Source organism: Pyxicephalus adspersus, chromosome 9, assembly GCF_032062135.1.
Source record: "Pyxicephalus adspersus chromosome 9, UCB_Pads_2.0, whole genome shotgun sequence".
Taxonomy (NCBI): domain Eukaryota; kingdom Metazoa; phylum Chordata; class Amphibia; order Anura; family Pyxicephalidae; genus Pyxicephalus; species Pyxicephalus adspersus.
The window spans coordinates 11,641,227-11,666,605 of record NC_092866.1 but is presented as its reverse complement, the minus strand read 5'-3'; the positions used below and the strand labels follow the sequence as shown (position 1 = coordinate 11,666,605).

Here is a 25,379-nt window from a genome sequence, read left to right as displayed (position 1 = left end):
ACGTGTACGCTAATCTATAGACGTTTTGGATATATTAGTGTATAACCAGCATCCCTGGCAGTTACTTTTATTACTGTCCAATTGGGGAGATTTACCCCTGATATCCCCCATTTGTCTTGTGGGCAGATGTGCCAATCTCTGCCGTGCAAAAGTCCATGGTAGGCATTTCTGCCTACAAGACAAATTTAGGCCATACACACAACAGAACTAGGCTTCATTGAAGAGTGGCACGAAAAGAGCCATTGGTATAATAAAATATGTTTGGACTTTTCCCAAAAGCAGACACCCCAATCACACAGAAGAAGGTTCTCTGCTTAGATGAAAAAAACTCTTTTCATTGCCCTGAGAGCATCCAACAGTGGAGTGCATGTGGTGGCTAAAACTACTCTGGGGTGGTTTAAAGCAGCCGTTGCCAACCGCTGGTCCGCAGCTGTGGCCGGTGCACCCCCGAGCGGGGTCAGATAAAGGACCGTGCTGGGGCTTGGGGGGGGTGCACCAGCTAGAGCTGCTGTCCATGTCCCCCAAACAGGTCTCAGACTCAGGGAAATGGGCGGGTTCTGGCATCAGGATGTCAGTATGGGGAAAGTTTCTTCCATGAACCGGTAATACGAGCCGGGAACCGGTAAATTTAGTGGTCTGTGGGTCCGAAAAGGTTGGCGACCACTGGTTTAAAGGGAAATGTTTAAATGCTTTTGTTTTTAGGAATGGTTGACAATCACAGCACCTAGATGTGCTAAGCCAGTAGAGATACCCCAAAAGACTTACAGCTGTGAATGCAGCCAGTGTTTGACTTTGGGTGGTGAATATTTACCAAGTAACACAAGACTTACTTTTAAAAACATTTATTTTATATAAACAACTTTATTTATATAAAAACAACATAAGATGATAAACACAATGAACATCTGGAGCTCTTACAATAATGCCTACGATTTGGATCTAGATACAGGGAAACGTTCCTTCAGGCAGAACCTGGAGCACAAATACTAAACACATAAAAAGAAACCACTGACTGAGAATTTTTGAAAGACAGATGTTTTACTGGTTGAGTTTTTTTTCTTTAGGTGAGATGTGGATACCTTACAAAGGTCCTCAGCATAGATTTTAGCATGAAGAGCACCAACTGATAGGAGCATTATGCTGACTTCAACCTTCATCCATGGTTTGGCCACCAAGAATTATCACCTATCAAGGCCAATATTATTCATACCACAATGGGGAAACAGCACCAAGGTGTAGGATCCGCATCCCAGAACTGTTTCTGAACAAATCTACACCAGTAGCAAAGATGAGTGACCAAAGGGAAGAGGACGTCTTAGTCCCATGTTGTTTCTAGAGGTCTCTGACCTTCTGGTATGGTTCTTCCAGGATTTTTAGAAGTAATAACTCACAAAGAACCTAAAAATACTTAAGCATTTCTTTTTGGTGCCCCGTGTAAACTTAAGCACCACCCCTCACCACCATCATTTCTGCTTCTGTAAACATTTAGGAAAGTGCTGTGAGATTTTCACATCCTACAAGGTACATTCAGCAAATGCTGATCCAGTTTCATGGATAATGGAACACAAGTATCGTAATATATTACACCTTCATAGTGACGTTATATTTAAGGTACAAAAATACAAATTTTCGCGACATCAGGTTGCATAACATAAGTAGAAGATAGATTTTCTCAATGGGGTCTGACATTACACACAGGCACACTATAGGTAATAAACATTCGGTTTATTTTCAGATGCAAAAATATAGTTATCAGACAGAAGTTAGAATTAGGGTTTTCTCTCTCTAAGGCTATGCTCAGATTTGCTTCGGCACAGTGCAGCTTCTGGCGGCTGGCACTTTGCCCATTGAGAATGAATAGAGGCAGCAGCAAGTGGTTCAGTGCTACCCGCTGCCACCCGCTGTAACATGCAAATGCTGGTCCTTTAAACCAGCTGCGAGGCTGCACAGGAACCAGGAAGAAATTGCAAATTTTACAGCAAGTGGCATCAGGTAGTTCTGAACTGCTCATTGCCACCACATTCATACTCAATGGGCTAGTGTGGGTGATATGTTACATGAGGCTTATTATTTGAGAAAGCAGTACCTGCACCACAACCAGTCTGAACCAGGAAAGGAATGATGAATGACCAAAGAGACAATGAGGTCCTAACCCCATGTTGTCTGACTTTCTGGCATAGTTGGTACCTTGCTCAAAGAACCAGCTTTACATTGGCAGCACACGAAACTGAACCGCTCCCTGCCACCCCCATTCATTCTCAATAAGCTAGCACTTCCTGTAGAATCCCAGAAACTTGACGAAGCAGTAACTGCAACCTCACTATCAATCTGAACATAGCCTAAATGTCCCAAATAAATGTTTCATGTGTCTTGACTTTGGCAAGAACAACTCTATATGTGCAGTGTTCTCCCTATATCAAATATTCTAAAAAAAAAAAATAAAAAAAGAGTTATATTATATCTACATCTGGTCTCTGGTATGACACTCTTCCCAAAACAAAAATGGACACATCCTTGTACTAATGGCATTTCCATAGGGTTTAAAGAATTCTTAGAACTGAACTTGATTTGTGTCACAGTTGTCAAAATATAAAAATTTCCCAACCATTACCCCAGCGATAAATTAAGGACCCTCTGAAAAGATTAAAAAGTGTATATATATAAAAAAATCATACGTAAGCACAACATAAAGGACCCAAATTCTTTTTTTGCAAATACCATTGTTTAAGCAGACCTATCAGCAAGATATTAAAGCAAACTGGTACTGGTGGAATATGGAGGCTGCCATGATAATCCAATGGCTTCTGGAACAATTAGGTTCTTGCCTTGTGTTGATGGTATCAGCTTCATATAATCTCTGAGATCTTCCAGACCAATATATACAAACCATTTACAAATATATTTGTATTTTATTTAAGGTGTGTTCAGGAACTGAAGAATTTAATGCAGAATAACCTACTGATCTACGTTTTCAGGCACTTTTGGCTACCAGTGGCATATGGCAGAATTCTTACATGTGATAACTTAACAGGAATTTGATAAAGTAAATATTATATACAAAATACTTTCTTTTACATAAAAATTGTGCCTGATATAAACCTTTTGCATGACAGGTCTGCTTTAAAAGACGCAAATCTATACAAAATGCCAACAGCAGGTAATTAACTGACTGCAGCAGAGAAAGATATTTCTGAAGTCACCACAAAGACAATTTGATTTTGGAATTTGGCATGCCCCCATCAGTGATAAGCTGAGGTGCTGTGATGGGAAAACAGAGAAGCAGAACTGATAGTCCTCCACTGGCTATATACACAGTGCTATCACATGGCATGCTCTGACAGTTCCTGCAGGTCGTAGAAAGGGGTACAGTGTGCTGGTTAGTCCTCATCTCCTCCATACATGTCCGCCAGTTTAGTAAAGCGTGGTCCCCAGTCGTTCAGAGCGCTGTAATCCTGGTCACCAGAGCTGGAGGAGTTCAGGGAGCTGAGAGAGGCGGCTTCTGACCCGCTGCCTTCATAGTCAAACACCAGCAGTGAATCATATGGGGGAGCAGTGGGGTCATTGTCGGCAGCGTGCAGATTCTGATAAGATAGAAAGATTTGGTTAGAATAATAAGAATCAAAATGATTTCTGTAAGTGCCCTGACAGCGTTTACTTCCTATAATTGTCTCTTATCTATATCAACTTCATGCAAATATATTATGTAATTATCATGCACCATGTAATTGGCCACTCCACAAATAAGGATATGTATACAGATAAACCTACCTCATCAATAAAGTTTCCAATCTCATCAGGATTGGCTGGTCTTGGCCGGTACTGAGGCGCGGGCATGAGCGTTGGTGCAACATCATTACGGATGACCTCTGGGCGGGCATCAAGACCACGGTGAAGTTGGCCCAGATCGAAATCCTGAAAGGGTAAAGCAAGTTCAGTTAGTATTATTCAGCAAATTATGACTTTTCCTAACTTTTGCATCATCATATTTGTCTGGAAAAGGTCATTTTCACTTGAGGATATGTTCCAAGTTCTACTCCAAGGGTGGCAAAGCTCCATTCTGAGTTAGAGTCAAATGGAACTATCCGCCAACTGCTCATGACAACATATGGTAGAACCGGACTAAATAAGGGGGACGGGGGAGCAAATGGGCTTTAACTTGTACTCTGTGGTCATCTTGAATCTTCCATAGACTTCTATATGGCTTAAAGGGTGTGGAAAAATAGGAAAAACAAACTGTGCCATACCTGATCCTCCTCTCCGCCACCTTCTTCATCATAGCAGTAGACGTTATCTCGTGTGTCTTCTTCAGGAGGCAGCAATGGCTCCTTCACAACCTTCTTCTTCCTCACAAACAGGAGAAGCAACAACAGCAGGACTATCAGGAAGAACAAAGTGAAGAACATGATGAATAATAGTCTATTGCTGACTGTAGGCAAACCTTTATCTACAACATACAACAGGTAACGTAAGGGTGGGCTAAGGAGGAACTATGAAAGAACAGGCAGTGATTTTGTAAAGAATTCCTTTTTCATATTCAAGACTAATAATATATTGTTTTTAATATATCTTGGGTAATTATAAAATATTGAATGTAGATATTTCAAATTTATACAGCTCCAAGCCAGCAGATGGAGGTCTACATTTCTTCTCAACAATCTGTTCCGTACAAGGCTCGGTAGTTGAAGCTCAGATTGTGCACAAAGCTTAATAAGACAGCTACTCCCTTCCTTCCTCCACCAAGATTGTCTGAACTCTCATATTTTAAACAGACACAAACCCCACTCTGATCTTTGCTACTTTATACAGAGTAAAATGCTGTTTTATGCTGTTTTCTTTTTTTTTGTTTAAAGTTGTTATGAACATTTTTAAATAAAATCAACAATAACATTACACAGATGCTGTTTTCTAATAGGCCTAAAGTTCTCATTTATGTCTGGACTGAGATTTGGTGATGTAATTACTGTGCTGCCTATTATTTTCCTTGCTGGAAGGCAAACTGAATCTGGAGACCTGCAGAGCAAAAATCTCCCTGCTTCTCCCAGCTTAATTTTTCTGTTTTCTGCTTTGCTCCTGCTGCTCCTTGATCCCTACCCCAGTCATCAGAGGGGCAGCTTGGAAATCAGAACCAAAGCCTCCACCAACATAGCTGTTTCCATACAGAAACACAAGTTAATAGGAAAAAAGAAAAAGATCTGCTGCAGAGAGCTCACAGGCAGTATTGGTGAGTTTTTGTCCACTGCTTGCCTTTTTCGGGCAAAGCTTCAAGTGTCCTGGTCCTCCTTAAGAAGGACATACAGTTAAAAATAACAGAAAGGCTGAAATTGGTATCTCTTCTGGAATAAATGCTGCTCCAGGCACTTCAGTGTTGGTTACATTGTTATAGGTTGCCCTATCCCCCCAATGAAGAAGAGGAACAGAGTTCAAGCTGGCTTGATCTCCCCATTCAGAATAAATCAGGTGACAAAGTGATGTCATACATGTGGAAAGCCTTAAAGCAGACCTGAAACAGCATTTTCTCTGGTTAGCCTGCATTCAGGGCCAGTTTTATGGTTGGGCAATATCCCAGACCGCCCACCTTCTCTAGAGCCCCAGTAAACAGAATAGCAAAATGAGAAATAGAATGCTGTGCATTTGGAGGCCCCACCTCATATTTGACCAAGGCCCTATTTCATCTAAAGCCTGCAGTTAGTTACTTTAATGTAACGATTTATCTCGGCAGGACTGCTATCATGGGCCAGTTTAGGTTTTTGCATATAAGACCACATAAAATTGGTATCTAATTTTCACATTATGAGCTCCACAATGCCCAGACCTGAGCACAATGTTTCTACTTACTCAGAAGTGCTAGGATACCCCCGAGGATGCCAAGGATAAGAGGGATGCCCATGGTTCCAGCTAATGCTTTTGGAGTTTCACAGTTGTTATTCTCAGCTGTACACTGACATACTTGTATTTTCAGCATAGTCACATTTGTCACATCGCCATTGTCGATTAGGGTGACAGGTACAAGGTAGATGTCTGAATCTAGATCCTTACTTGGCTTTATCTCAAACTCTGCAAAAAAAAAAAAAAGAATAAAATGATTTACAGTGCCAAAAAGAGTAGTGTACAATATGCAAAATCCTCACCAATGCAATAATATCCTGAGCCTAGGCTGTATAAGGAATTCTGCTGCTGGAAAGAAGAATTGCAGAAGGGATTCCTGGGCTCAGAGGAGGTGGGTTGAATGACAACTTTCACCCCATCTTTTAAAGAGCTTTTTTCTTCATACTCTTTGGGTCAACAGTGTTATTTTTCATAAATACTAATAGCCTAATATATTCCGTGCATTTAGAAAACAACCAGATTTCGCTACAGCTTGCTCCTTTTACCTCCATACTCAGAAGCAGAAACAATTTTTCTCATGGAACCAATAGTCCCTAATTAGCGTAACATGATAAATTTTACCATATGGACTATTAATATAGTAATAAAAGGATGCATGGAAACTTACTGTTTACTACTGCACTGGCTGTCCAGTTTTCACGGGCTTCGCGGGTCAGTTGTGCCCTGTATGGCCCTGCAAATGGCGATAGATCTCTGTCAATGATATTGATATTTAGGGGATCTGGACTTTTCTGGCAAAATATGACATCTTGATATTCCAAATAAGGTCCATTATCATTCACATCCGTAAGGAGTATCTGGAGGGTGCCTGTTCCGGTTGCAGCGGGTGAACCTGTAGACAAAAGCAATATGGTTTCAAGAACTAAACTTCATTTGCAATACACATGTGAAAAGTTTATCAGTATCTGCAACACTGTACCTGAGGGTGACACATGTTGGATGCATTGCTTTCTAGAATAAGAGTAAGGTGCAGTGTTTGATACAATGAGGTGTGTTGGCCCCCCAATTAATATTTTAATATTTAACAGGATTTATATAGCGCCAACATAATACGCAGCATTGTACATAGGGGTTAGTAAATGACAGACAGATACAGACAGTGACACAAGAGGAGAGGACCCTGCCTCGAAGAGCTTACAATCTAGGAGGTGGGGGAAGATGTGTAATGTGCGTGCATTAAAGTAGAACTAAAGTTCCACTTTTAAAAGATCAGTCAAGGCATTATTGCAGAAAAGGAAAGGCGATGTCCTTTCTGTAATATGTATTCTTACTTGCTTGATTCTTACTTGCTGCGGCAAAGCTTTGTATATATTGGACAGATGGACACAAATACAAATCATTTAGGAGCTAGGTATGTGGCCATTTAAAACAACACAAACCACAAATGCACGAGGTAAGGATATTTTATGGATTTATTTTATTAAAGGAAACCTGTGTGTCCTTGAAAGATACTAAGAATTGCTTTCAAGAAACAAACACGGCATTGAATATCAGAACATCAAGATGATGTTCTGATAGCAGCACCATGGCCGTCCACCCCTTGTTAGGCATTGAAATACATATTCTATGAAGCTTTATGCTTGTTTTTTAATGTTGGTGCAGCAATGCAATGGTTTACCCCACCACAAAACATACAAATGAAAAAAAAAAAAAACAGCAACCCGACAGTAGGTTCAGATACATAGATGACGTCAGCTATTGACTCACCGTTGTCTACGGCCAAGATGATGGCTTTATAAATGTTATCCTTGACAAACACGGATTCTCGATCTAACTGTCCATTTCCTGTAATGATTCCATTTTCCGGGTTCACAGAGAGCCACCCAGCTGGGTCATTGCCAATGTAGTAGCTACAAAACACATGAAAAACATTTATTAGGACCAATACTTAACTTGATATGTCGGGCACATTATACCAACTTATATAGTTAGGTTGAAAACAAGTTCAACCATTAGTGAAATAGACCCCAGATAAAAAACCCTATAAGACATAGCTGAGTTCTTTATGGAAAATCAAGTGTAAGATGACCATGTAATGTTCCAAAAAATGCTAATATATATGCTGCCATTTTTTGGACTTTAATGGACTAGAAGACAAATTTAAAGCTCATGCCCACCACTGGCTGTGGTTTTACCAAGCTCCTTGATAAGGCTTCAGGCAGAGCTGTGTCTCAGGGCCAATTAGGAGCATATAGAATTAAAATTTATCATGGACAAGACAAAAAAATCAACCTGATCTTTTGATTCTGCGCTTTGTCCGGATCTTGAGCTGTGTAGGATGCTACCTCTTGACCACTTGGCAGATCTTCGGGCACAGTGACATCTTTCACTGGCGGCACAAAAATCGGAGCCTCATTCACATCTTCCACATTTACTGTGACTGTGGCAGTAGAAGTTATTAGCGGTACAGAAAAGTTGGCTGCGTTGAGGGCCACTACCGTCAGCACATACTGTCTCTTAGTTTCAAAATCCAGGCCCTGCAATCACAAAAAAATGAATTAAAAGAATATATAAACCCTTTCTATAATAATTTTTATTCTCATTGTAGCCCATTACATATCCTGTCTGCAAGTGATACACAGTGCTTTGTCTTACTATTTTTTGCTCAATGTGCACCTACTAAAAAGGTTTAACGAAAAACTCAAGGAGGAGAGTTTCAATCTATGGCATGTATTTATCCGCTTATCATTTTGGTAGGGATTCGACCATTTTCACATTTAAATGTATGCAGAAGTTACAGTATTTGCTATAGTGATTGTTGTAGATTTTCCAGAGGTGCCCCTTCATCAGGTTCCAGAGATTACCTATCACATATCAGTGTTCTCCCCCAGCCCCTTTAAGCTGGGCTCACCACCCAGCACTTTTCAGTAACTCCCCGGCTGTTTTTGGGTTACAGAAATATTGGATTACAATACAGGGCCACCACCCACCTACAGCTTCTTCCCATCCATCTTAAAACATGTCTGGGGGAAATACTGCATATTAATATAAAATATATATAATACAGATACAGTTTCTTGTATCTATTTTATACTTACATATAAATGTGTATATAAGAAAATACATAAAAAGTTCAGGGTTTGCAGCACCAAACGATTCATTTAAATCTAACCAATAATTACAAATATACTGGCCAATGATGGAATCTATGTAATTATTGGTTAGGTTTAAATAAATTGTTCGGTGCTGCAAATTCTGGACCTTTTTCTTCTGTATGTTCTTAGATCATGGGGCTGGATTCTGATTGCATGCACTTTACAATCAGCAGCTGGTGCTGTCCACCCTCCTAGAGGGTATATATTTATATTTATCTTATGAATATTATATATATTTGCAGTTTGCTTGGTGTTCAGCTTTGAAAAAAAAAAACATTTCTTTTGCAAAACAATTTGAAAACGTATCTTACCTTAACAGTTTTTATTTGACCCATGTTATCAGGAGTTGTAATTACGGTAAACTGATTTCCTTCATTTCCCTTAATAATCCTAAACACGGCTTTCCAGGCATCAGTGTTGGGGGTGTCGTCATCTGTGACCGTCAGCAGTGCCACATCGAAGCCCACTTCATTTTCAGGAACCGTTGCTGTGTACTGAAATTAGGAGAATTTCTATCAGAACTGCTACATAATGATCTGTGTGCATGTTGTACTATTTTGCAGCAATTGAAGGACCATAACACAATGTCTCAATGGCCCGGGGTTGTGCCTATTTTTTTTTTTTTTACACTTACCGTAGTGGGATCGAAAACTGGAGCATTGTCGTTGGTATCTGTAATAGTGATCATAGCTGTGCCCGTGGCCGAGAATCCAAAACCTTCCTGATCTGTAGCTTTGAGGATCAATGTATATGTAGGATACAGCTAAAAAGAATATAGAAAAAAAGAATTATTAAAGCAAACAAAATAAAAATTTACCTTTTCTTGATGACCGCCTATAGCCTCAAATCTCTTGGCCAGTTCTCTGCTGACCCCCAATGGGCTCCAGTATAGAGGATCAAAGCTCTTGATCATCTTTTGATTGGATCATTTAAAAGACTTACCCATAGAAAAAAACTTCAGTGCTTCAATGATTTTAAGGAATATCAACCTGCAAGTTTAACATATAATCCAATTTATTTCCTACTGGGTGAAGGGTCTGACCTTTAATTTCTAAATAATAGAATGCTTCTTTAAGTCACCTTGAAGTAGAGCTGTGCTTTGTCCAGGCAAGGGTAAGCAAAAGGAAAACTATTATGCAAACCAGGTAAAATTACCACTCAGAAGATGAGCAAAAATAAAGGTCTATGAAGGCTAAAAGTCACCGTAATCATGCCTTACATGGTGCTATGGAATTCCCATATGATATCACTGACTGGCCCAGCTCTGTCACATGAGTTAGTGGCAGGGACGGTATAAAATTGTATAGGTTTGCTTAAACCAAGATATATTTTGGACACTCATAAAAGGTTTATTTTGCTCCAAACCTACTCTTTTGCTGCAAGAATCCATCTCAGCCCTATCAAGTGCCCAATGTCAAGCCAACGGCAGCAACACTTAGCTAGGACTGTGAGTGGCGGCGAGGGATATCTTGCCACGCAAACTACAAAAATATTTATATTAATCACAAACCTCGCGATCTAATCCAGAGGACAAAACACTGATCAGTCCGGAGACAGAATCAATAGTGAACATCATGTTGTTTGGAAGAGGGGGCTCTTGACTTAAGATGCTATACTCAAGAATGCCATTATTGGTGTCCTCAGTGTCATCTAAATCTGTTGCTGTGACAGTCATTACAGGAGTTCCTAAAATGATATGAGAGGGGAAGAAACATGACAATGAGATGATTCTGGAAAAAATGCTTTCACTAAAGTCATTACATATGATCAGCTAACTTTTTTATATTACATAGGTAATAGCTTTAAGTTCACCTAAATGTCTAAAACTAGCTAAAAATGCAACAATTACCTGGTTTGGATCCTTCGGCTACTGTGCCTTCAAATATCGCCTGTATAAAAAATGGGCGGTTGTCATTTTGATCTGTCACTTTAATAATAATTTCGATTGGATTCTCCACTTTTTGTCCATTGGATGACACAGCATAGACCAAGATCTGAAATGGTAAGAAGGAGATATTATTTCACTGTTATCTAAAGCTTAACACAAACACATGGAAGTGAATCTTGTTCACACAGACATATTCAGAAATATGAAGCAGGGAAGGTGGAATTCCACTGTGTCCTCCCCATAGAAAATGTCAGCAGTCGTCCAGGTCATTTAGGGATTTGCCATGGTGGACAACTAAAAAAATGTCAAGGGATCACTGTACAAATGCTAGATTTGTATAAGTATTCTAAAGGAGACTGCACGGCGAGCATAGGCCATACCCTGACACATTCTTCCTTTGTCTTTAGTATGAGTGAGCTCTCTAGTATGGAGGGGTGCCCAGGCACTTATGTACCCTAAACCTCATCTATGGCACTGCTACCCAGACTATAATCTCAGGAGGAATGAGATTTGGTGATGTCACTTTTGTGCTGCTCATTGTTCTCTTTGCTGGAGGCTCCTACATGAGGAAGCAAAGCCTCTACCTAGATGACCACCTCTACATATGGGCCTTGATTTATAAAAGCTCTTCACGGCTGGAGTGGATACACTTTCATCAGTGAAGTTAGGTGATCCAACAAACCTGGAATAGATCTAGTCCAGGTTTGAAAACATTTGCTAACAAATAGCAAATTAATTTTAAGAAATACATTCCAGGTTTGCTGGATCACTCAGCTTCCCTGATGAAAGTGTATCTTCTCCAGCCTTGGAGAGCTTTAATAAATCAGGCCCATGGACACCAGTACTGGGGAAAGATCAACTCCAATTCCAATCAATTTCAATTCAGCAATATTGGTGATGATTCCTTTTACACCACACCAACCTTTTTTTTATTTGGAACAGCAATCAGAAGTTTTTTTTTTCTATACTAATGTGGTTTTACCCAAACCAAGGACCTGGCTAAAACCCAACCTACTTTGGACCATATTACATTAGACTTCTATGTTTTACAAAGGGATAATTTTATAAGAAACCACCATAAAACATGACAGCAATGAGAAAAACACATCTTACAATTGTATTAATTTCCAACACCCGTTCAATTTAGGGAGTAGATCAGCCAGTCACATCATGAATTTATATATGTTAGTAGATTGGGCAGACAGGTAAGTCCCATGGGTAATTAGAATTAGTTACTAGTTGAATTTTTGCTTACCAAATATCTTGGAATGGTTTCTCTGTCCAGTGGCCGGGTCACGTTGAGCCATCCAGTAGTCCTCTCCATGACAAAGGTCCCCACAGGGGGAGAGTCGGCCCCTTGGCCTGTGATGCTGTAATACACTGTAAGCTCACTTGCCCTGCTGGATTTAACCTAAAGAAAAGCAAAAGATAGAATAATAAGCTTTGATAAATGGATACTTATTCCAATTATTGTATTATTTGGCCAGTGATCCGTTTTTCTTTCACTAGGCTCTGACCCCACCTATTATTATTTTTCCAGGTCTGACACTCAGAGATGATGTATGAAATAGCTGGAACTAGACTGTAACTACAATATATGCTGAAACATTTGTGAATATCTGACCCCAACTAATCCATATAGGCAAATATATGTGGACCCCTCCAAATGATTGAGTTGTGGAGTTTCCAGGAAACTGTAGTATTATTGCCACAGAATACAGACATCAAAAACAGACATGTGCTTTCAACTTTTGTTGGGTGAAGACCCTTTTCTCTTCCAGCATGATGGTGCCCATGTACAAAGCAATGTCCATTAACACATGGTTCGATGAGTGTGAAGAAACTCGAGTAACCTCTACAGAGCCCTGGCCTCAACATTACTGAGCACCTTTGGGATGAACTGAGCTCTAGGTCTTCTATCCAACATCAGTACCTAATCTGACAAATTCTCTTTTGGATGAATGTACCTAACTTTCACAGACACAATCTTCAATATTCCAAAATCATCATGGTTTTGAATAAGATATCTTACAAACTCATATAAGTGTGACAGTCAGATTCCATGAACTATGGACAATATAGTGCAGGGGTAGGCAAACTCCGGCCTTTAGGCCAGATACGGCCTAGCCAGTAGTCTGTTCAAGCCTAATGTGTCCCTGACTGATCCGGCCTAATCCCGGCCGGCAAGGGCCGGCAACTCGCGGCTCCAGGGCCGCATGCGAGGGTAAGGGGACAATCCCCTAAAAGGAAATCCCTCTCCTCTGCAATACATACGGAGGAGAGGTATTTCCTTTTAGGGGCGTTCCCTCTTCTTTCCATGCATTGAGGAGAAGAGGGATTTCCCTTTAGAGGCATTCCTGGTGGGGGGCGGAGCCATTAGCACGGGGGAGAGAGAGAGAGTCCGGCCTAGTGTGCCTTTTTGACCTCCTAAAATGGCCTAGTAGCTAAAAAAGTTTGCTGACCCCGATATAGTGTATCAGTCGTGCATGATGTGGCTCAAACTCAAAAAGGTGTAAACTGGATAGTTTTCCAATTTTTACCATTTTTAAACACAATCAATATGTGATATAATGTCTGTAATAAAATGCAACACAATTTCTATTTCGTACTCGATGACAAGGGTATGCGTTGTAGGTACCTGGATAAGCCTTTTGGGAAATGGACCTCTTTCATTTTCAGACACTGCAAATGGTGGAATGACCCAGTCTCTCTTTTGTCTCTTAAGCTCACGTGCATGTTCAGCCTGTGGAGGACATAATAAAAGCAATCATGATCAGCAAAAAGGCAAATAGCTTATAACTGAAAATAGGTTCATCCAAATGATTGGTCAAATATCTATAAAATTAAACTGGATAATGGCCAATGACAAACTCACTAGAATCTTGAGTGATAAAATGGATAGGTTGACCAAATTTGGGAACCCTGGAAATTGTAATACACTTTAAGGCTTACTACGATCCCAACCTATACCCACATATTTTATTTTGACAGTCTCCAACCTCCTTTCCTTCCTCCTCCCCCTTTTTTATATCTGGCATTGTTCATCTCTATGGCTTTATGTCTCAAATGTTTTGGTAATTTTATTTTTGATTGAAACTCGAGATGGTTTTTGCAAAAGTTGTTTCCTTCCCGGATCTATGCCTGTCAATAGTCATTTTATATATGAAATACTTGTTAAACAAGCATCTCAAAAGGACGCTTATGTCTTGTTGTTGCATGGTTTGTCAAATATTTGTATGAAAAAAAAAATTTCTTGTTATTGTTATTCCTATGTTTAAAAATCACTAAAAATATTGAAATACAAATGATTGTTCAATGGTGAATCAAATCCTTCTTTTTTTCCTGATTTCTCCAGTAAACAGATCTCAACTTTTGACATCTCAGCTCACCCCAAGAGTGATAGTGGACACCCCTGGTAAGCCCTCCCTAAGGCACACACGTGCAATGGTTCTCGTCCGTTAATTGGCTCAGGGCCGATATCAGACAAGAATCTTGCGTGTGTACAGTGCTCGTCGTCTGAACAACCATCCTGGTGGATCCACAGACGACAGACAAGGAATGATCATAAATAAAAGTGAAGGTGAGAGAGCGTAGCATGGGTGCCGCTCCATCGTTCTCGCCCCTCCCCTCTGTATATACAGCGCTTGTTCATGCATCAAGCAGTCGTTTTTCATTGGAAGGGATCGTGAAAGATCCTTTCCAATGGCAAATATTGCACGTGTGTACTTAGCCTTAGTTGGGCAGCCCTGTGAACAACTGTTGTTAAATATGTTCTAGTTTTGGCTGGAAGTATTAAAAGTTCAAAAAATCTTTTTTTGGAATCTAATCTACCAGTATTGTACAGCAAACTCACCTGCTTGTGATGGAGATGTTGCTTTCTTAGCGTCACAGTGGTTTCCGATAAGATATTGTCTCCATCTAATGCGAGAACATTGAATTCTTTGTGTCCGTGAAGTTTTAAATGATCCTTTACCACAATGGAGCCATCGGCATCAACTTCAAAGTGAGAATCCGATGATTCAAAGCTTATGTTCGATTTCACCCCACACGTATCAAAGACCACTGAAAAATCAAAAAGTGGGAGATGTCAGCAATTGGGTCAACTCATTAAGATAAATGAATTATTTCTTGTTGCAATAATTCTTCTCATAAAATGTTCAATTTATTTAAATATATAATGCACAGAAATGGAATTTTTTTTTAGCAAAATATTTTTACACTTATTTTTTCACCAATAGCAATGCAACCTTTTATTTCTGGTCTGTCCGGCTAAACTGTGTGACATAACCGGCTGATTTAAATGTCACAGCCATGTGCAATGTTTCTATTATTACCAATTGTTTTCACCTGAAACCTGCACCTTCCTCTGCGAGATCTGGGCCCTGTCATTATGCAATGTAAAATATCTGCTTTAATTACAAGGTGGACACATGGGGCTGATCACTAAAAGGTGGAATAATTAGCAGCTTCCTTCAGTATAAATAAAGAATACAAGGCGGTTTAGAATAAATATTGGCTCATTGCCTTACAAACTGGATGCACCACCATTTGTAGACTCTTTGATGTGCTTTCTGTGTACATTACCACTGCGTGCAGCACCTAAATCTCCCCTGAAGATGTCTCTATCAGAACTAGAAAAACAAAACCTACTTTGAAATGCCGGGCAGAGCTAATACACTATATTAATTGCTGTGTAAGGAATGGAGGTGGTTTGCATGTTAAAAGTACCTAAAGAGTAATATTGCCTATTCCTTTGCTTGTGTTCTCTGCAATATTCCCCAAATGAAGGGGATTTTTGTTGTGGCTAAGTTTAAAAAGAAACATAGATGAGGAGGTGCTGAGAAGTTCCTGGCTTTGCCCCCTTCCAGATGACATAGAAAAATGAGTGTGGGGACATATGACAGCCTAATATCTTAGTATGTAACTATCAGGTCTTTGCAATTCTTAAAACTGATTCTTAAGATCTTTAGATTCTTAAGAACTTTTTCTTTTAATGAGAAGCTGCGATGGCAGAGGCACAAGCAAGTTTCACGTCGTTGAAGTTATGGGTCGTCATGAAGTTTTTGTCAGCAAAGAACATTCACACTGAGATGTCACAAACACTGGGGGAGAAGTGTCCTTCCTGTCCCCGGAGAAACAAAAACTTCATGACGGCTCGTAACTCTAACGATGTGAAACTTGCTTGTGCCTCTGCCATCACAGCTTCTCACTAAAAGAAAAAACAGTTTTAAGAATCGCAAGGACCTGATAGTTACATACTAAGATATTAGGCTGTCATATGCCCCCGCACTCATTTTTCTATGTCATCTGGAAGGGGGCAAAGCAAGGAACTTCTCAGCACCCCCTTGTATATGTATATATTTCCTGAGCCTGAAAGAACAGGGAAGTAAAAGGTTCTTTTCACATGAAAACCATGAAAGCTTCCTGAAATTGCTCTTTGCTATCAGCTCCATAAAAACATGATGAGAGGTGTGCCTGATGACAGGTACACACAAGCCGAGGCCTGTCTGTTACAAAGCAAATTCCTGCCAGGAATCCACCTAACTGATCAGCAGTTAGTAGCAGTGGTGCAGACACAAAGGTCATCATGAATGCCAATGTGTGACTTTCACGTACTTCTTCTTCCAAACTCGTGTGTATTGCAACTTTAAATTGTATCCAAAGTTACAGCTTCCTGGTTCTGAATGCAGCCAACACATCTAAGGATTAGTAAACTGCAATAAATTATTTTTTCTTCTTAGATTTAGTTCTGCTTAATTATTCAACTGCCTCCAAAAGGATGCGAGGAGGTTGCCAACTTTTTTACATAACGATCTCATAAAGCAATTACCTGACTGTGGATATTTTAATTAACTTACAAATGAGAAAGATTTGGGGTGCTGTTAGCACACCAGGCGGACCATGTAAGTACAGTGTTGAGAACAGAAAGGGAAAATGAAGCTCCAGGCACGTGTTTCTCAACCAGGCTTCTTCAAAACCCAAGGAGGTTGCTAGGGGTTCCTTGAGCAATGAGGACTTTGTGCCTCCGAGGTCAGTTCAAGTGACACCAATGGTCTTTTTGGCTATCTGTAAGGGTGATATTTTTCCCAATGGCCAGAAATGTCGGAGGGATTCTTCCCAATGACCACTATCCTAATATACAGTGAGCTGCAGATATATTGATAATATTGTTAAGGGTTTCCCAAGACCTGAATATTATTTTAAGGATGTTAAATAGGTTGAGAAAAACTGTTGGCATGGGGAAGTTATGCAGTGAGGGTGAAAAGGAAATATGAACAGACTGGGTGAAAGAAGGATTAAAGAGAGGGACCGGGGAAAGTAAAGCTACGTACACACGGCAGATTTTTATCGCCCGATAATCGGCATCGGCCAATTATCGGGTGAAAATCTTCCGTGTGTACAGTCGGTGTCGTCCATCGTCCGGACGACCGACCTGCCGGATCCACGGACGATGGACGACAGCCGATCGTAATGAAAGGGAAGGGGAGAGCGCGCAGCAGGGTGCCGCTCCGTCGCTCTCCCCCCTCCCCTCTCCATAGAGCATGAACGGTGCTGTATGTACAGCATCGTTCATGCATCTTGCAGCCCCTTGTCGTTGGAAAGGATCGTGAAAGATCCTTTCCAACGACAAAAATTGCAAGTGTGTACGCAGCTTAAGAGGGAGACAATGAGGCCATGCAAATGCAGAGTTATGAGGGGTATTGTATGCAAATGTAAGTTGAGAAATTAGTCTGCAGGAAAGGAGGTGGAAGTGATAGTGCAGGTGTGTTGATGAGAGTGGGGTAAAGTGTACACAGGTGCATTGGTGAAAGAAAGGTAATTGGCGATGGGGTGGGAGGCGTTGAGAGCAGTGGTGGGCGATGGCCTAAAAGCTGAGTGTCGGGTGACTCCATCTTTTGTGCAGACAGAGTGTATAGGTGCAATTTTGAAAGATAAGTTAACAAGTTGTTTTTGTGAAATCAAACATGGAATCCAGGTACGGTTACAGTCATCTGACTTGGGCTTCAATAACCCAAAGAACCCACCTTTAGGGTTTTTATCATTTTTTAAGATCTAAGACCCCATCATTAGGTTCTTATACCATGAAGAATTATGAATACCCCAGTTAGGACAACTCAATTTCTATGTAATAATTATTCCATAGCTAAAGCAAAAACCTGATTAAAATTTCACATTTCGCACTTTAAAAAGACAAAACCAATTTAAAAAAGAAGCCCATCATCTAATGAGCCCCAGCCATATATTTCAGTTAATACCCTAAAATCAGAGGATTATGTGGGGTGTTTTGTGTTTAGGGCTTGCTGCTAATCCTATTCATTTAAATTTAATGATTGGGTTAAACAGCGGGTGTTATTAAGGCCTGCTACCTCGGGGCTTTGGAAGTTTCACCATAATGAATTTGCTCTGTGAATGTTATTAATTCGAAGTGCCTGTGCCAAGTTTACAGCTAAAGTGAAGACACTGCCAACGTCCAAACATAAATGAAAATTCTCTTCCCCTATGGGACAGCTTTATGCCAGATATGGCAGAAGATAAAATAAAACATGAGCAATTGTTGCTTCATTTTTCACTTTGGAACCTATAACCAAGCAACGTATCTTTAACCAAGCAAGTAAAGAGTTCACAGAGCCAAAGAAGCTGGCTGGCCGCTGATAATCTCAGCCTAATGGTACATGCTCAGAAGTCCCATCTTGAACCTACTTGCTCCAGCATGATTTACCAAGAAATGGACTAAATTGTAGATCATGATTTCTGAGCATCAGCATTATTAATGGGACGTTTTAACAAAAAACATCTCCTATGATGACAGGTTAAGATACACTTCCAACCCAAAATTTGACAATGTGTTGTCCCAACCTTTTGGTGACAGATTAAAAGGTCCATTTTCAGTTTTAGCAGGACTGTGCCCTGTGTACAAAATCAGCTGCAATGCCATGCCTAAATGAGTTTAAAGGAACATCTTTGAGACAAACTGAGACACTGACCTCACAAATGCCCTTTTGAATGGATGAGCACAAATTCGAACACAGACACACTTCAACATCTTGCTGAAACAAAGTCACAAAGAAAGATGGAACTCCGTAATAATGTCCATGGTTAAAAAATACAATTTCCAACCAGCTCAGGTGTGATTGCCCGCCACTTTTAGCCATATAGTTTATTTTCAAACAACAGCTTTGTGACAATGAATATAGTAAAAGATATAAGAAGGTCAAACCATAGGGGGCTGTCTTTGTTGTAAACAGCTTATAGGTGATCAATTCTGGACATCAGGTTGGAACAATATGTATAGGCATAAACTGCTTCTGCTATGAAATATTAATGTTTAGCTCTTTGTTCTTCATGAACGGGAAGTCAGATGCAGTTGTCAATAACAAAGCTGAAAGCAAATAGGATAAGCTAAGCCTACCTTACACCAGGTCTTACACTGGCAATATGAAACAAAAGTTGGCTTGTTGGCTCCTATTCAGAATTGTGTCTGCTTATAAAACATTTAATTATTTAGAAGTATAACAAGCAGAAAGTGTGATGCTAACGACGTAGAAAGTCATGTAGATGCAGCTGGGGATGTATGGTGACATTGAGCTGCCCTAGGCACACGGAGATGATGATACCACTTTTATGGAAGCTTCATTCCATGTGTCACGCAACCTTTTAATAAAACAAGTGCTCAAAAGTGCCAGCAGTAGCATGTAATCTGATTTATGTAGAGCTACTTTCATCTCTAGCCCTTTTTAGGTTTAGATGGTGATGTAAGGAAGGGTTACAACAGGAATTGAGCAGAAGGCTAATGGGGACAATGTAAGGGGGCTGGGTTGGATTTCCTTTCTCTTCCTGTCCCAAAGACACAACAATGAAGCAATGGCTGCCCCCCAGTGCTAGTACAAAAAAACCTTTTTGGTAAACACCAACTTTGCCTAATTGCCACCGAGGGCCTAACAAGTTCGAAATCTCCCCTTTGATACAAGAATTGTAATGGCCACCCAAGGTGGCTACCGATGGGCTTCCATCACCATCTGCAGGTGAGGAGGACAATGATAGCAAAGAAGGTGAACTGATACGGCCTGTGCTGTACAATCACATCCAAGCTGCGATGGGACGCTCAAAGCTTCCAGCTGTAACCAGACCTTACTCAGTCACAATACACGCTTGTCTTAGCTTGGTTAAGCTCACATTATAATGCAATTGAGCTGATCCAGGTGAGCAAGATCCAGGTGGAGAGCGCTTTAGCGTGAATACAAGCAGACCCTTTATGTCAGGGGTGTCAAACTCAAATACACAGAGGGCTAAAATTAAAAATGTAGACAAAGTTGCGGGGCTACCTTGAAATTCATTGAAAAAATTGCAGAAATTTTTTGCTTCTCATTAGATATAAACCCTTTTCTTATGGAAACAAAGAAGTTTTGCATCACAATCAGTCTGGGACAAGCTTTTTAATAGAGAAAGAGGCATAATAGGCATTTTATTTAAGAAAAAAATCTTTCTCTATTTGTAGCCTTCTGAGTTAAATTTTATTGGTAACCTTTTTGCACAGGCTAACAATAATAATAACAATATTCTTCTTCAATGAAAATCCAACCATTCCAGTCTATGCCTTAAAGTAGCAAGGAAAAGTACAGCTGAGGGGGAGTGCTGGAAATGCCAGACGCGGCCAATGTGGAGCTAAATCTTATAATGAGTGGCCTGCCACCGAAACTCCCTCTTCATTGAAATAGCGCCGCTACTAAAATTCCCAGTATTATTTGCATCTCTAAAACAGTCCAATGCGGGGGCCACACATAGGCAAAGAGCCCGCTGGTCTATAGATGCGAGTGATGCTGGGAATTGTTGTAACGGCGCTATTTCAATCCAGCGGCGGGCCAGCTGCAGTTCATATTTAGGATTTCTGCGGGGGCCAAAAAAAAGGATGTTGGGGGCCAGATTTGGCCCCCGGGCCAGAGTTTGACACCCCTGCTTTATGTGGAGCTGTGAGGACTAAGCAAAGATTCTGTAAAAACACGGCTCAGGCTTATTGTGTGGACACCAGCCAAGTAGAGATGGGAGATAGACTATAGGCTGCCTGATGCTTACAAAGTGCACCTGTCCAAAAGACACAGCAAGGGCAGCTATGTGGTTTACCCATTACTGTCCCTAAGCCTTCAAGGTGCTGATACACTTGGGATAACTGATATGATATATATCATAACCAGGTCCAAAGTCTATTAGCATAACCTTCAAATATATAGAACTCTGTTGGGACTCCATAGGATCTATTCATGATAAAAATGCCAACCATTGTATACCAACACTGGGTAATTCACTTCTACAAGCAGACTATAGAGGAACAAGCTTACAAGCCTGAATCCCTCACATACTACGCTATTCCCTAGTGATGACATATATGTCATTACTACGTTGTTTTCCTGTAGACATTCAATTTGTTCAGCACCTAGACGTCTGTTCACAAGCTGACTACATCACCATTACATTAAACCTGAAGAGCTATAATTAAAATAGAATCCCACCCTTCTACCTAGAACCTTTGGCTTGTATAACAGCAGGGTATACAGGTATTGCAAGTTATTTGCTAAGTTTTTCAGCAATTTAAGCCTTTGAACCATATGTCAGGGCAAACAAAAAAACAAATAATCAACACATTTCTGCAGCAAATGCACGTTTCTTTGTAATTGAATCATTCTATAGGCCCATCATGCTCACAGCTAATTATTTCCTGTTTAGTCTTACATCACAGAGTCTATTCTGGAATTAAATTAAAGGAAATGTCGTCAGCCTTACCCAGTTGTTGCTAAACTACAGAACCCATCCCTTTATCTACAATACATAGGGATGAGTTGTTGTATAGATCAAGATAAAAACTTGGAGGGCTGATTGACTTCTTGAGATAACACAGGCAAAATACAGACGACAGCTATGATTTTCTAATAGGTATTTTTTTGCATTTTCCGGACAGATTTAACAAAATACAAGATTTGTAACAGAGCAAAATAGAAGAAATGACAGAAATTCATTGTTTGTAAACCTTAAAATTTACTTTAACTGTTCAAAGTTTGATTGCACTAGGACTCACAGCAAAAATAAAAGCATAATCACATTTTGGGTGCTTGGAGGAAGCTTAACGCATTTGAACCAAACAGCTAGGATATTCACAATATCTAAAAAGACAAAAAAGCGCGAGAGTGAACCTACCAAATGCTGTCCAAGGGCCCCACCTTATGTGATGTGTTAATAGCATTTAGCTTCCATCATTAGTATAGGGACCCCAGGATGAGATTGCTGGCTCCACGTCTTACTTTCATATTAATGGATATGTGGAACACTTTGGTATAAAGTATCACTGACTCTGGACATGATACAAAATTCAGAATCCAAAAAACACCGTTCTGTGCAGATCTAAAAACAACACCGCGGCTGTACATACAGCCAACTCTCACATTCATTGTTACAAAGACAGCGACGTGTGTACACAATCCATTGAAGACAATGCATGGAGAACTGCAGTAAGGCCATTGCGTGACGTTCGTCTGAGCAAACATCTTGGAACATTTATTAAGAAAAGAACTTGTGTTTACAAAAAGGGTGGTAAAGGGTAAACTGTAGTATTTCTTTTTTTCAAATTAAAGCTATGTTCTGGTCGGCTTGGAAATTTTCTCATTTAGTCATTTTCAGAAAGCATGAATCCTTGCATTCCTTTTTCTAAATTGGCCACTTACTCATTAAATTCCTAGGATTGTATATATTTTTTCTGAATGAAACCTGAATCTATCATGAATCTATTTGTTGTGCGTTTACCTGTTTTCGGTATTGCTGTAACTATTAAAGGGTAAAGGTGCACAGCACAGAGTCGGGTGTTAAGAAACTGCAATCCCATGCAGAGGAAGAAGAAGGTATACTTAGAAGTGTTGTTGAACTAACCATAAAGAATTTGGATAGGTATATATGTACATGTGCACTTAAAAATAACAGGGACCAAATGAATTCAATGTAATCAACACAATGCAATCAAACGTTTTGTGACCACAGATTCTAAGATCAAGTACCAGCCCATTAGAAGAAAACTTCGACCCAACCCTGCTTGTGTGGATTCCAATTGAAGCCAGCACCAGGACATGCTTTATTTTGAAAACCCCATGTAGAGATCTCTATACTTTTACTCCAGAAACAGGCTAGTTGCATTCTATAAAAATCTTAAGCTACGTACACACGGCAGATTTTTATCGCCCGATAATCGGCATCGGCCAATTATCGGGCGAAAATCTCTCTCCCCTCCCCTCTCCATAGAGCATGAACGGTGCTGTATGTACAGCATCGTTCATGCATCTTGCAGCCCCTTGTCGTTGGAAAGGATCGTGAAAGATCCTTTCCAACGACAAAAATTGCAAGTGTGTACGCAGCTTTAGAGCCATATACCTATTTACTGCCTTGCCATACAACACAACTGGCTTTACCAACACAATGTTACAAAGTATACAGTAAGAATGAAAAAACATAAAAGATGCTTAAACTTTCCCCCATTATTAAACAGATACATATCATATATTATGTATTATATACAGAAACAGAAAACAAGGGGTAATTTAGGCTTCAAGGCTGTAGGCCATTATTAGAGACAAGATTTGCCTGCCTTGGTCTGTAAAACCCCGGATGTCTCACAAGGCCACTTGACTTCTCCAGAAGGTTAAATGCATCAGTGTCCATGGTTCCTAGTTAACTGACAACATACAACTCAATAAATTGATTCCCCCAACAAAATGGTTACCATGTCACCATTTCATATGGGTTTTTTTTTTTATCAGCCATTGCTCTAAATTAAGGACATACTGGTTCACCAAACAATATAGCTTCTTCTTTTGGAAGGATAGACTGATTAGACGTTAAGTGGATCACAGACAACCTGATGCTTTTATCACTAGGCTTTTTTATGGAACATTAATCCATTGCTACCATATCCACATAACCAACGTCCCTACCATATTTGTATTAAATTCGGTGGAAGCCGATTAACCTACCAGACATTTTTTAGATTGTGGAATGAAACTGAAAAACCCATGCAACCTGAAGGGAAGACCAAATTGTTATGCAGAAGATGTACTTGGTAGCAGTCAAACTCAGGTCCCTGGGCGAATGTGAACCAATGAACATGGAACTCCAGTTAGGACCTCTGTCATATACTTTTTGCTGACTGTGTTTCCCCATTTCTTGTCTCGGAGATAAAGGAAGATATGAAAAGAAATTTGTCCAATAGTTGTCATCAACACAGACGTCCTATATTACTAATACAGCAGGATAGGGCTTCTGTTTCACAAAAAGTGACAAATATAGTCAGCCATAAGACTTAAAGTTGACAGGCACATTGCTAAAATAAACATCATTATCTTTGTGCCAAATTTTCATAAACTGAACAAATTATGTTCAGATTGGCATGCACCTACTGCTGTTCAGTAATATCTATGGCCTATTCTAGCTACCTGCTTTTTTAGTAGCCACTTCTATGCAAAATTGTTTACTTTGCAGATTCTCAGGAATGCACCAGAGGATTATAAGAGAACAATGCATTCCTGTTTAAAATGTCAAACTTATGGGCCAATTTTTTTTTTGTCCGGGTGACCTCCTAAAACCTTGTGTATCTACAGACAGTCTACACTTTTTAAGTAATCATTTTTCTTTTTAAATTGTCTGCCTAAAAGACCAGTGCCAGTAAGTGACCTCAGTTATTTCAGGGCTGGAATGCAGGAAGTTCAGAAATAAAACATGTCTATGCAACCCCACTGAAAGAGACAAATCACATATTTACATATGAGATGTCTATGGCCCCAAAATGAGAAGAACAAGATCAACCCCCTCTTCCCAATATCACAACCAACGCCAAGTTACACAAATTGAAAATACCATCAAGGTGACAAACCTGCTTGGTTTGTACCTGCTTTGTTACTGATAATAAACCTGCTGTACATGCTCGGAGAAGACACACCCCGATTACAATATGGGGATGAGGAGGAGGGAGCACTGACGCCAAATGAATTAGGATATATGAATTGAGCCACAAATATAACTGGTCTTCATGTCAAAGAATAAGGTGTATAAAAAGAAAATGTGTCTATATATATATAAATCTATATATCTATATATATCTATATATATATATAAAATTTGCTTTGACATACGCCTTCATATTTAAAATAAAGGTAATAAACTGATGTTATACATTATTTCCATTATACAAAAACATATAAACATAGTGTAAAATAAAAATGATTCACATTTATTATAAAAAAAAAAAATAAAAAAAAAGAAAAGTATCGATCCTCCTTAAATACACCCCATGGTTTTGGCTGTCCCATCGGCCTCCATATAAGGGCACCGCAGGCAGGTTGTTCCCAGGATGTTTGTCCTGTCATGTCTCACATTGTTCGGTTGTCTCGCTGCTGTTTCAGGTGAAAGGATGATATCATCATCATGGCTGAGCAAAGGTGAGTCAGTGGAAGCCTGGAGGAGGGGGCGAAGCTGCACAC

General features: G+C 39.9%; 1 protein-coding gene across 1 annotated transcript in view; it reads right to left on the bottom strand.

Annotated features, from left to right (window-relative positions):
* Positions 1-826: 826 nt before the first annotated feature.
* Positions 827-25,379, bottom strand: part of LOC140338377 (cadherin-1-like) — a 40,524-nt gene continuing 15,971 nt past the window's right edge. Inside the window, exons 3-16 of the mRNA XM_072422580.1 lie at positions 14,723-14,931; positions 13,508-13,612; positions 12,125-12,280; positions 10,831-10,975; positions 10,492-10,667; positions 9,616-9,744; positions 9,293-9,475; positions 8,119-8,363; positions 7,594-7,736; positions 6,494-6,718; positions 5,836-6,054; positions 4,245-4,375; positions 3,769-3,912; positions 827-3,581 (exon numbers count right to left, since the gene is read on the bottom strand). Of these exons, the coding sequence (XP_072278681.1) occupies positions 3,378-3,581; positions 3,769-3,912; positions 4,245-4,375; positions 5,836-6,054; positions 6,494-6,718; positions 7,594-7,736; positions 8,119-8,363; positions 9,293-9,475; positions 9,616-9,744; positions 10,492-10,667; positions 10,831-10,975; positions 12,125-12,280; positions 13,508-13,612; positions 14,723-14,931 (2,414 nt within the window). The 3' untranslated portion in view covers positions 827-3,377. The remainder of the gene's footprint in view (positions 3,582-3,768; positions 3,913-4,244; positions 4,376-5,835; positions 6,055-6,493; positions 6,719-7,593; positions 7,737-8,118; positions 8,364-9,292; positions 9,476-9,615; positions 9,745-10,491; positions 10,668-10,830; positions 10,976-12,124; positions 12,281-13,507; positions 13,613-14,722; positions 14,932-25,379) is intronic.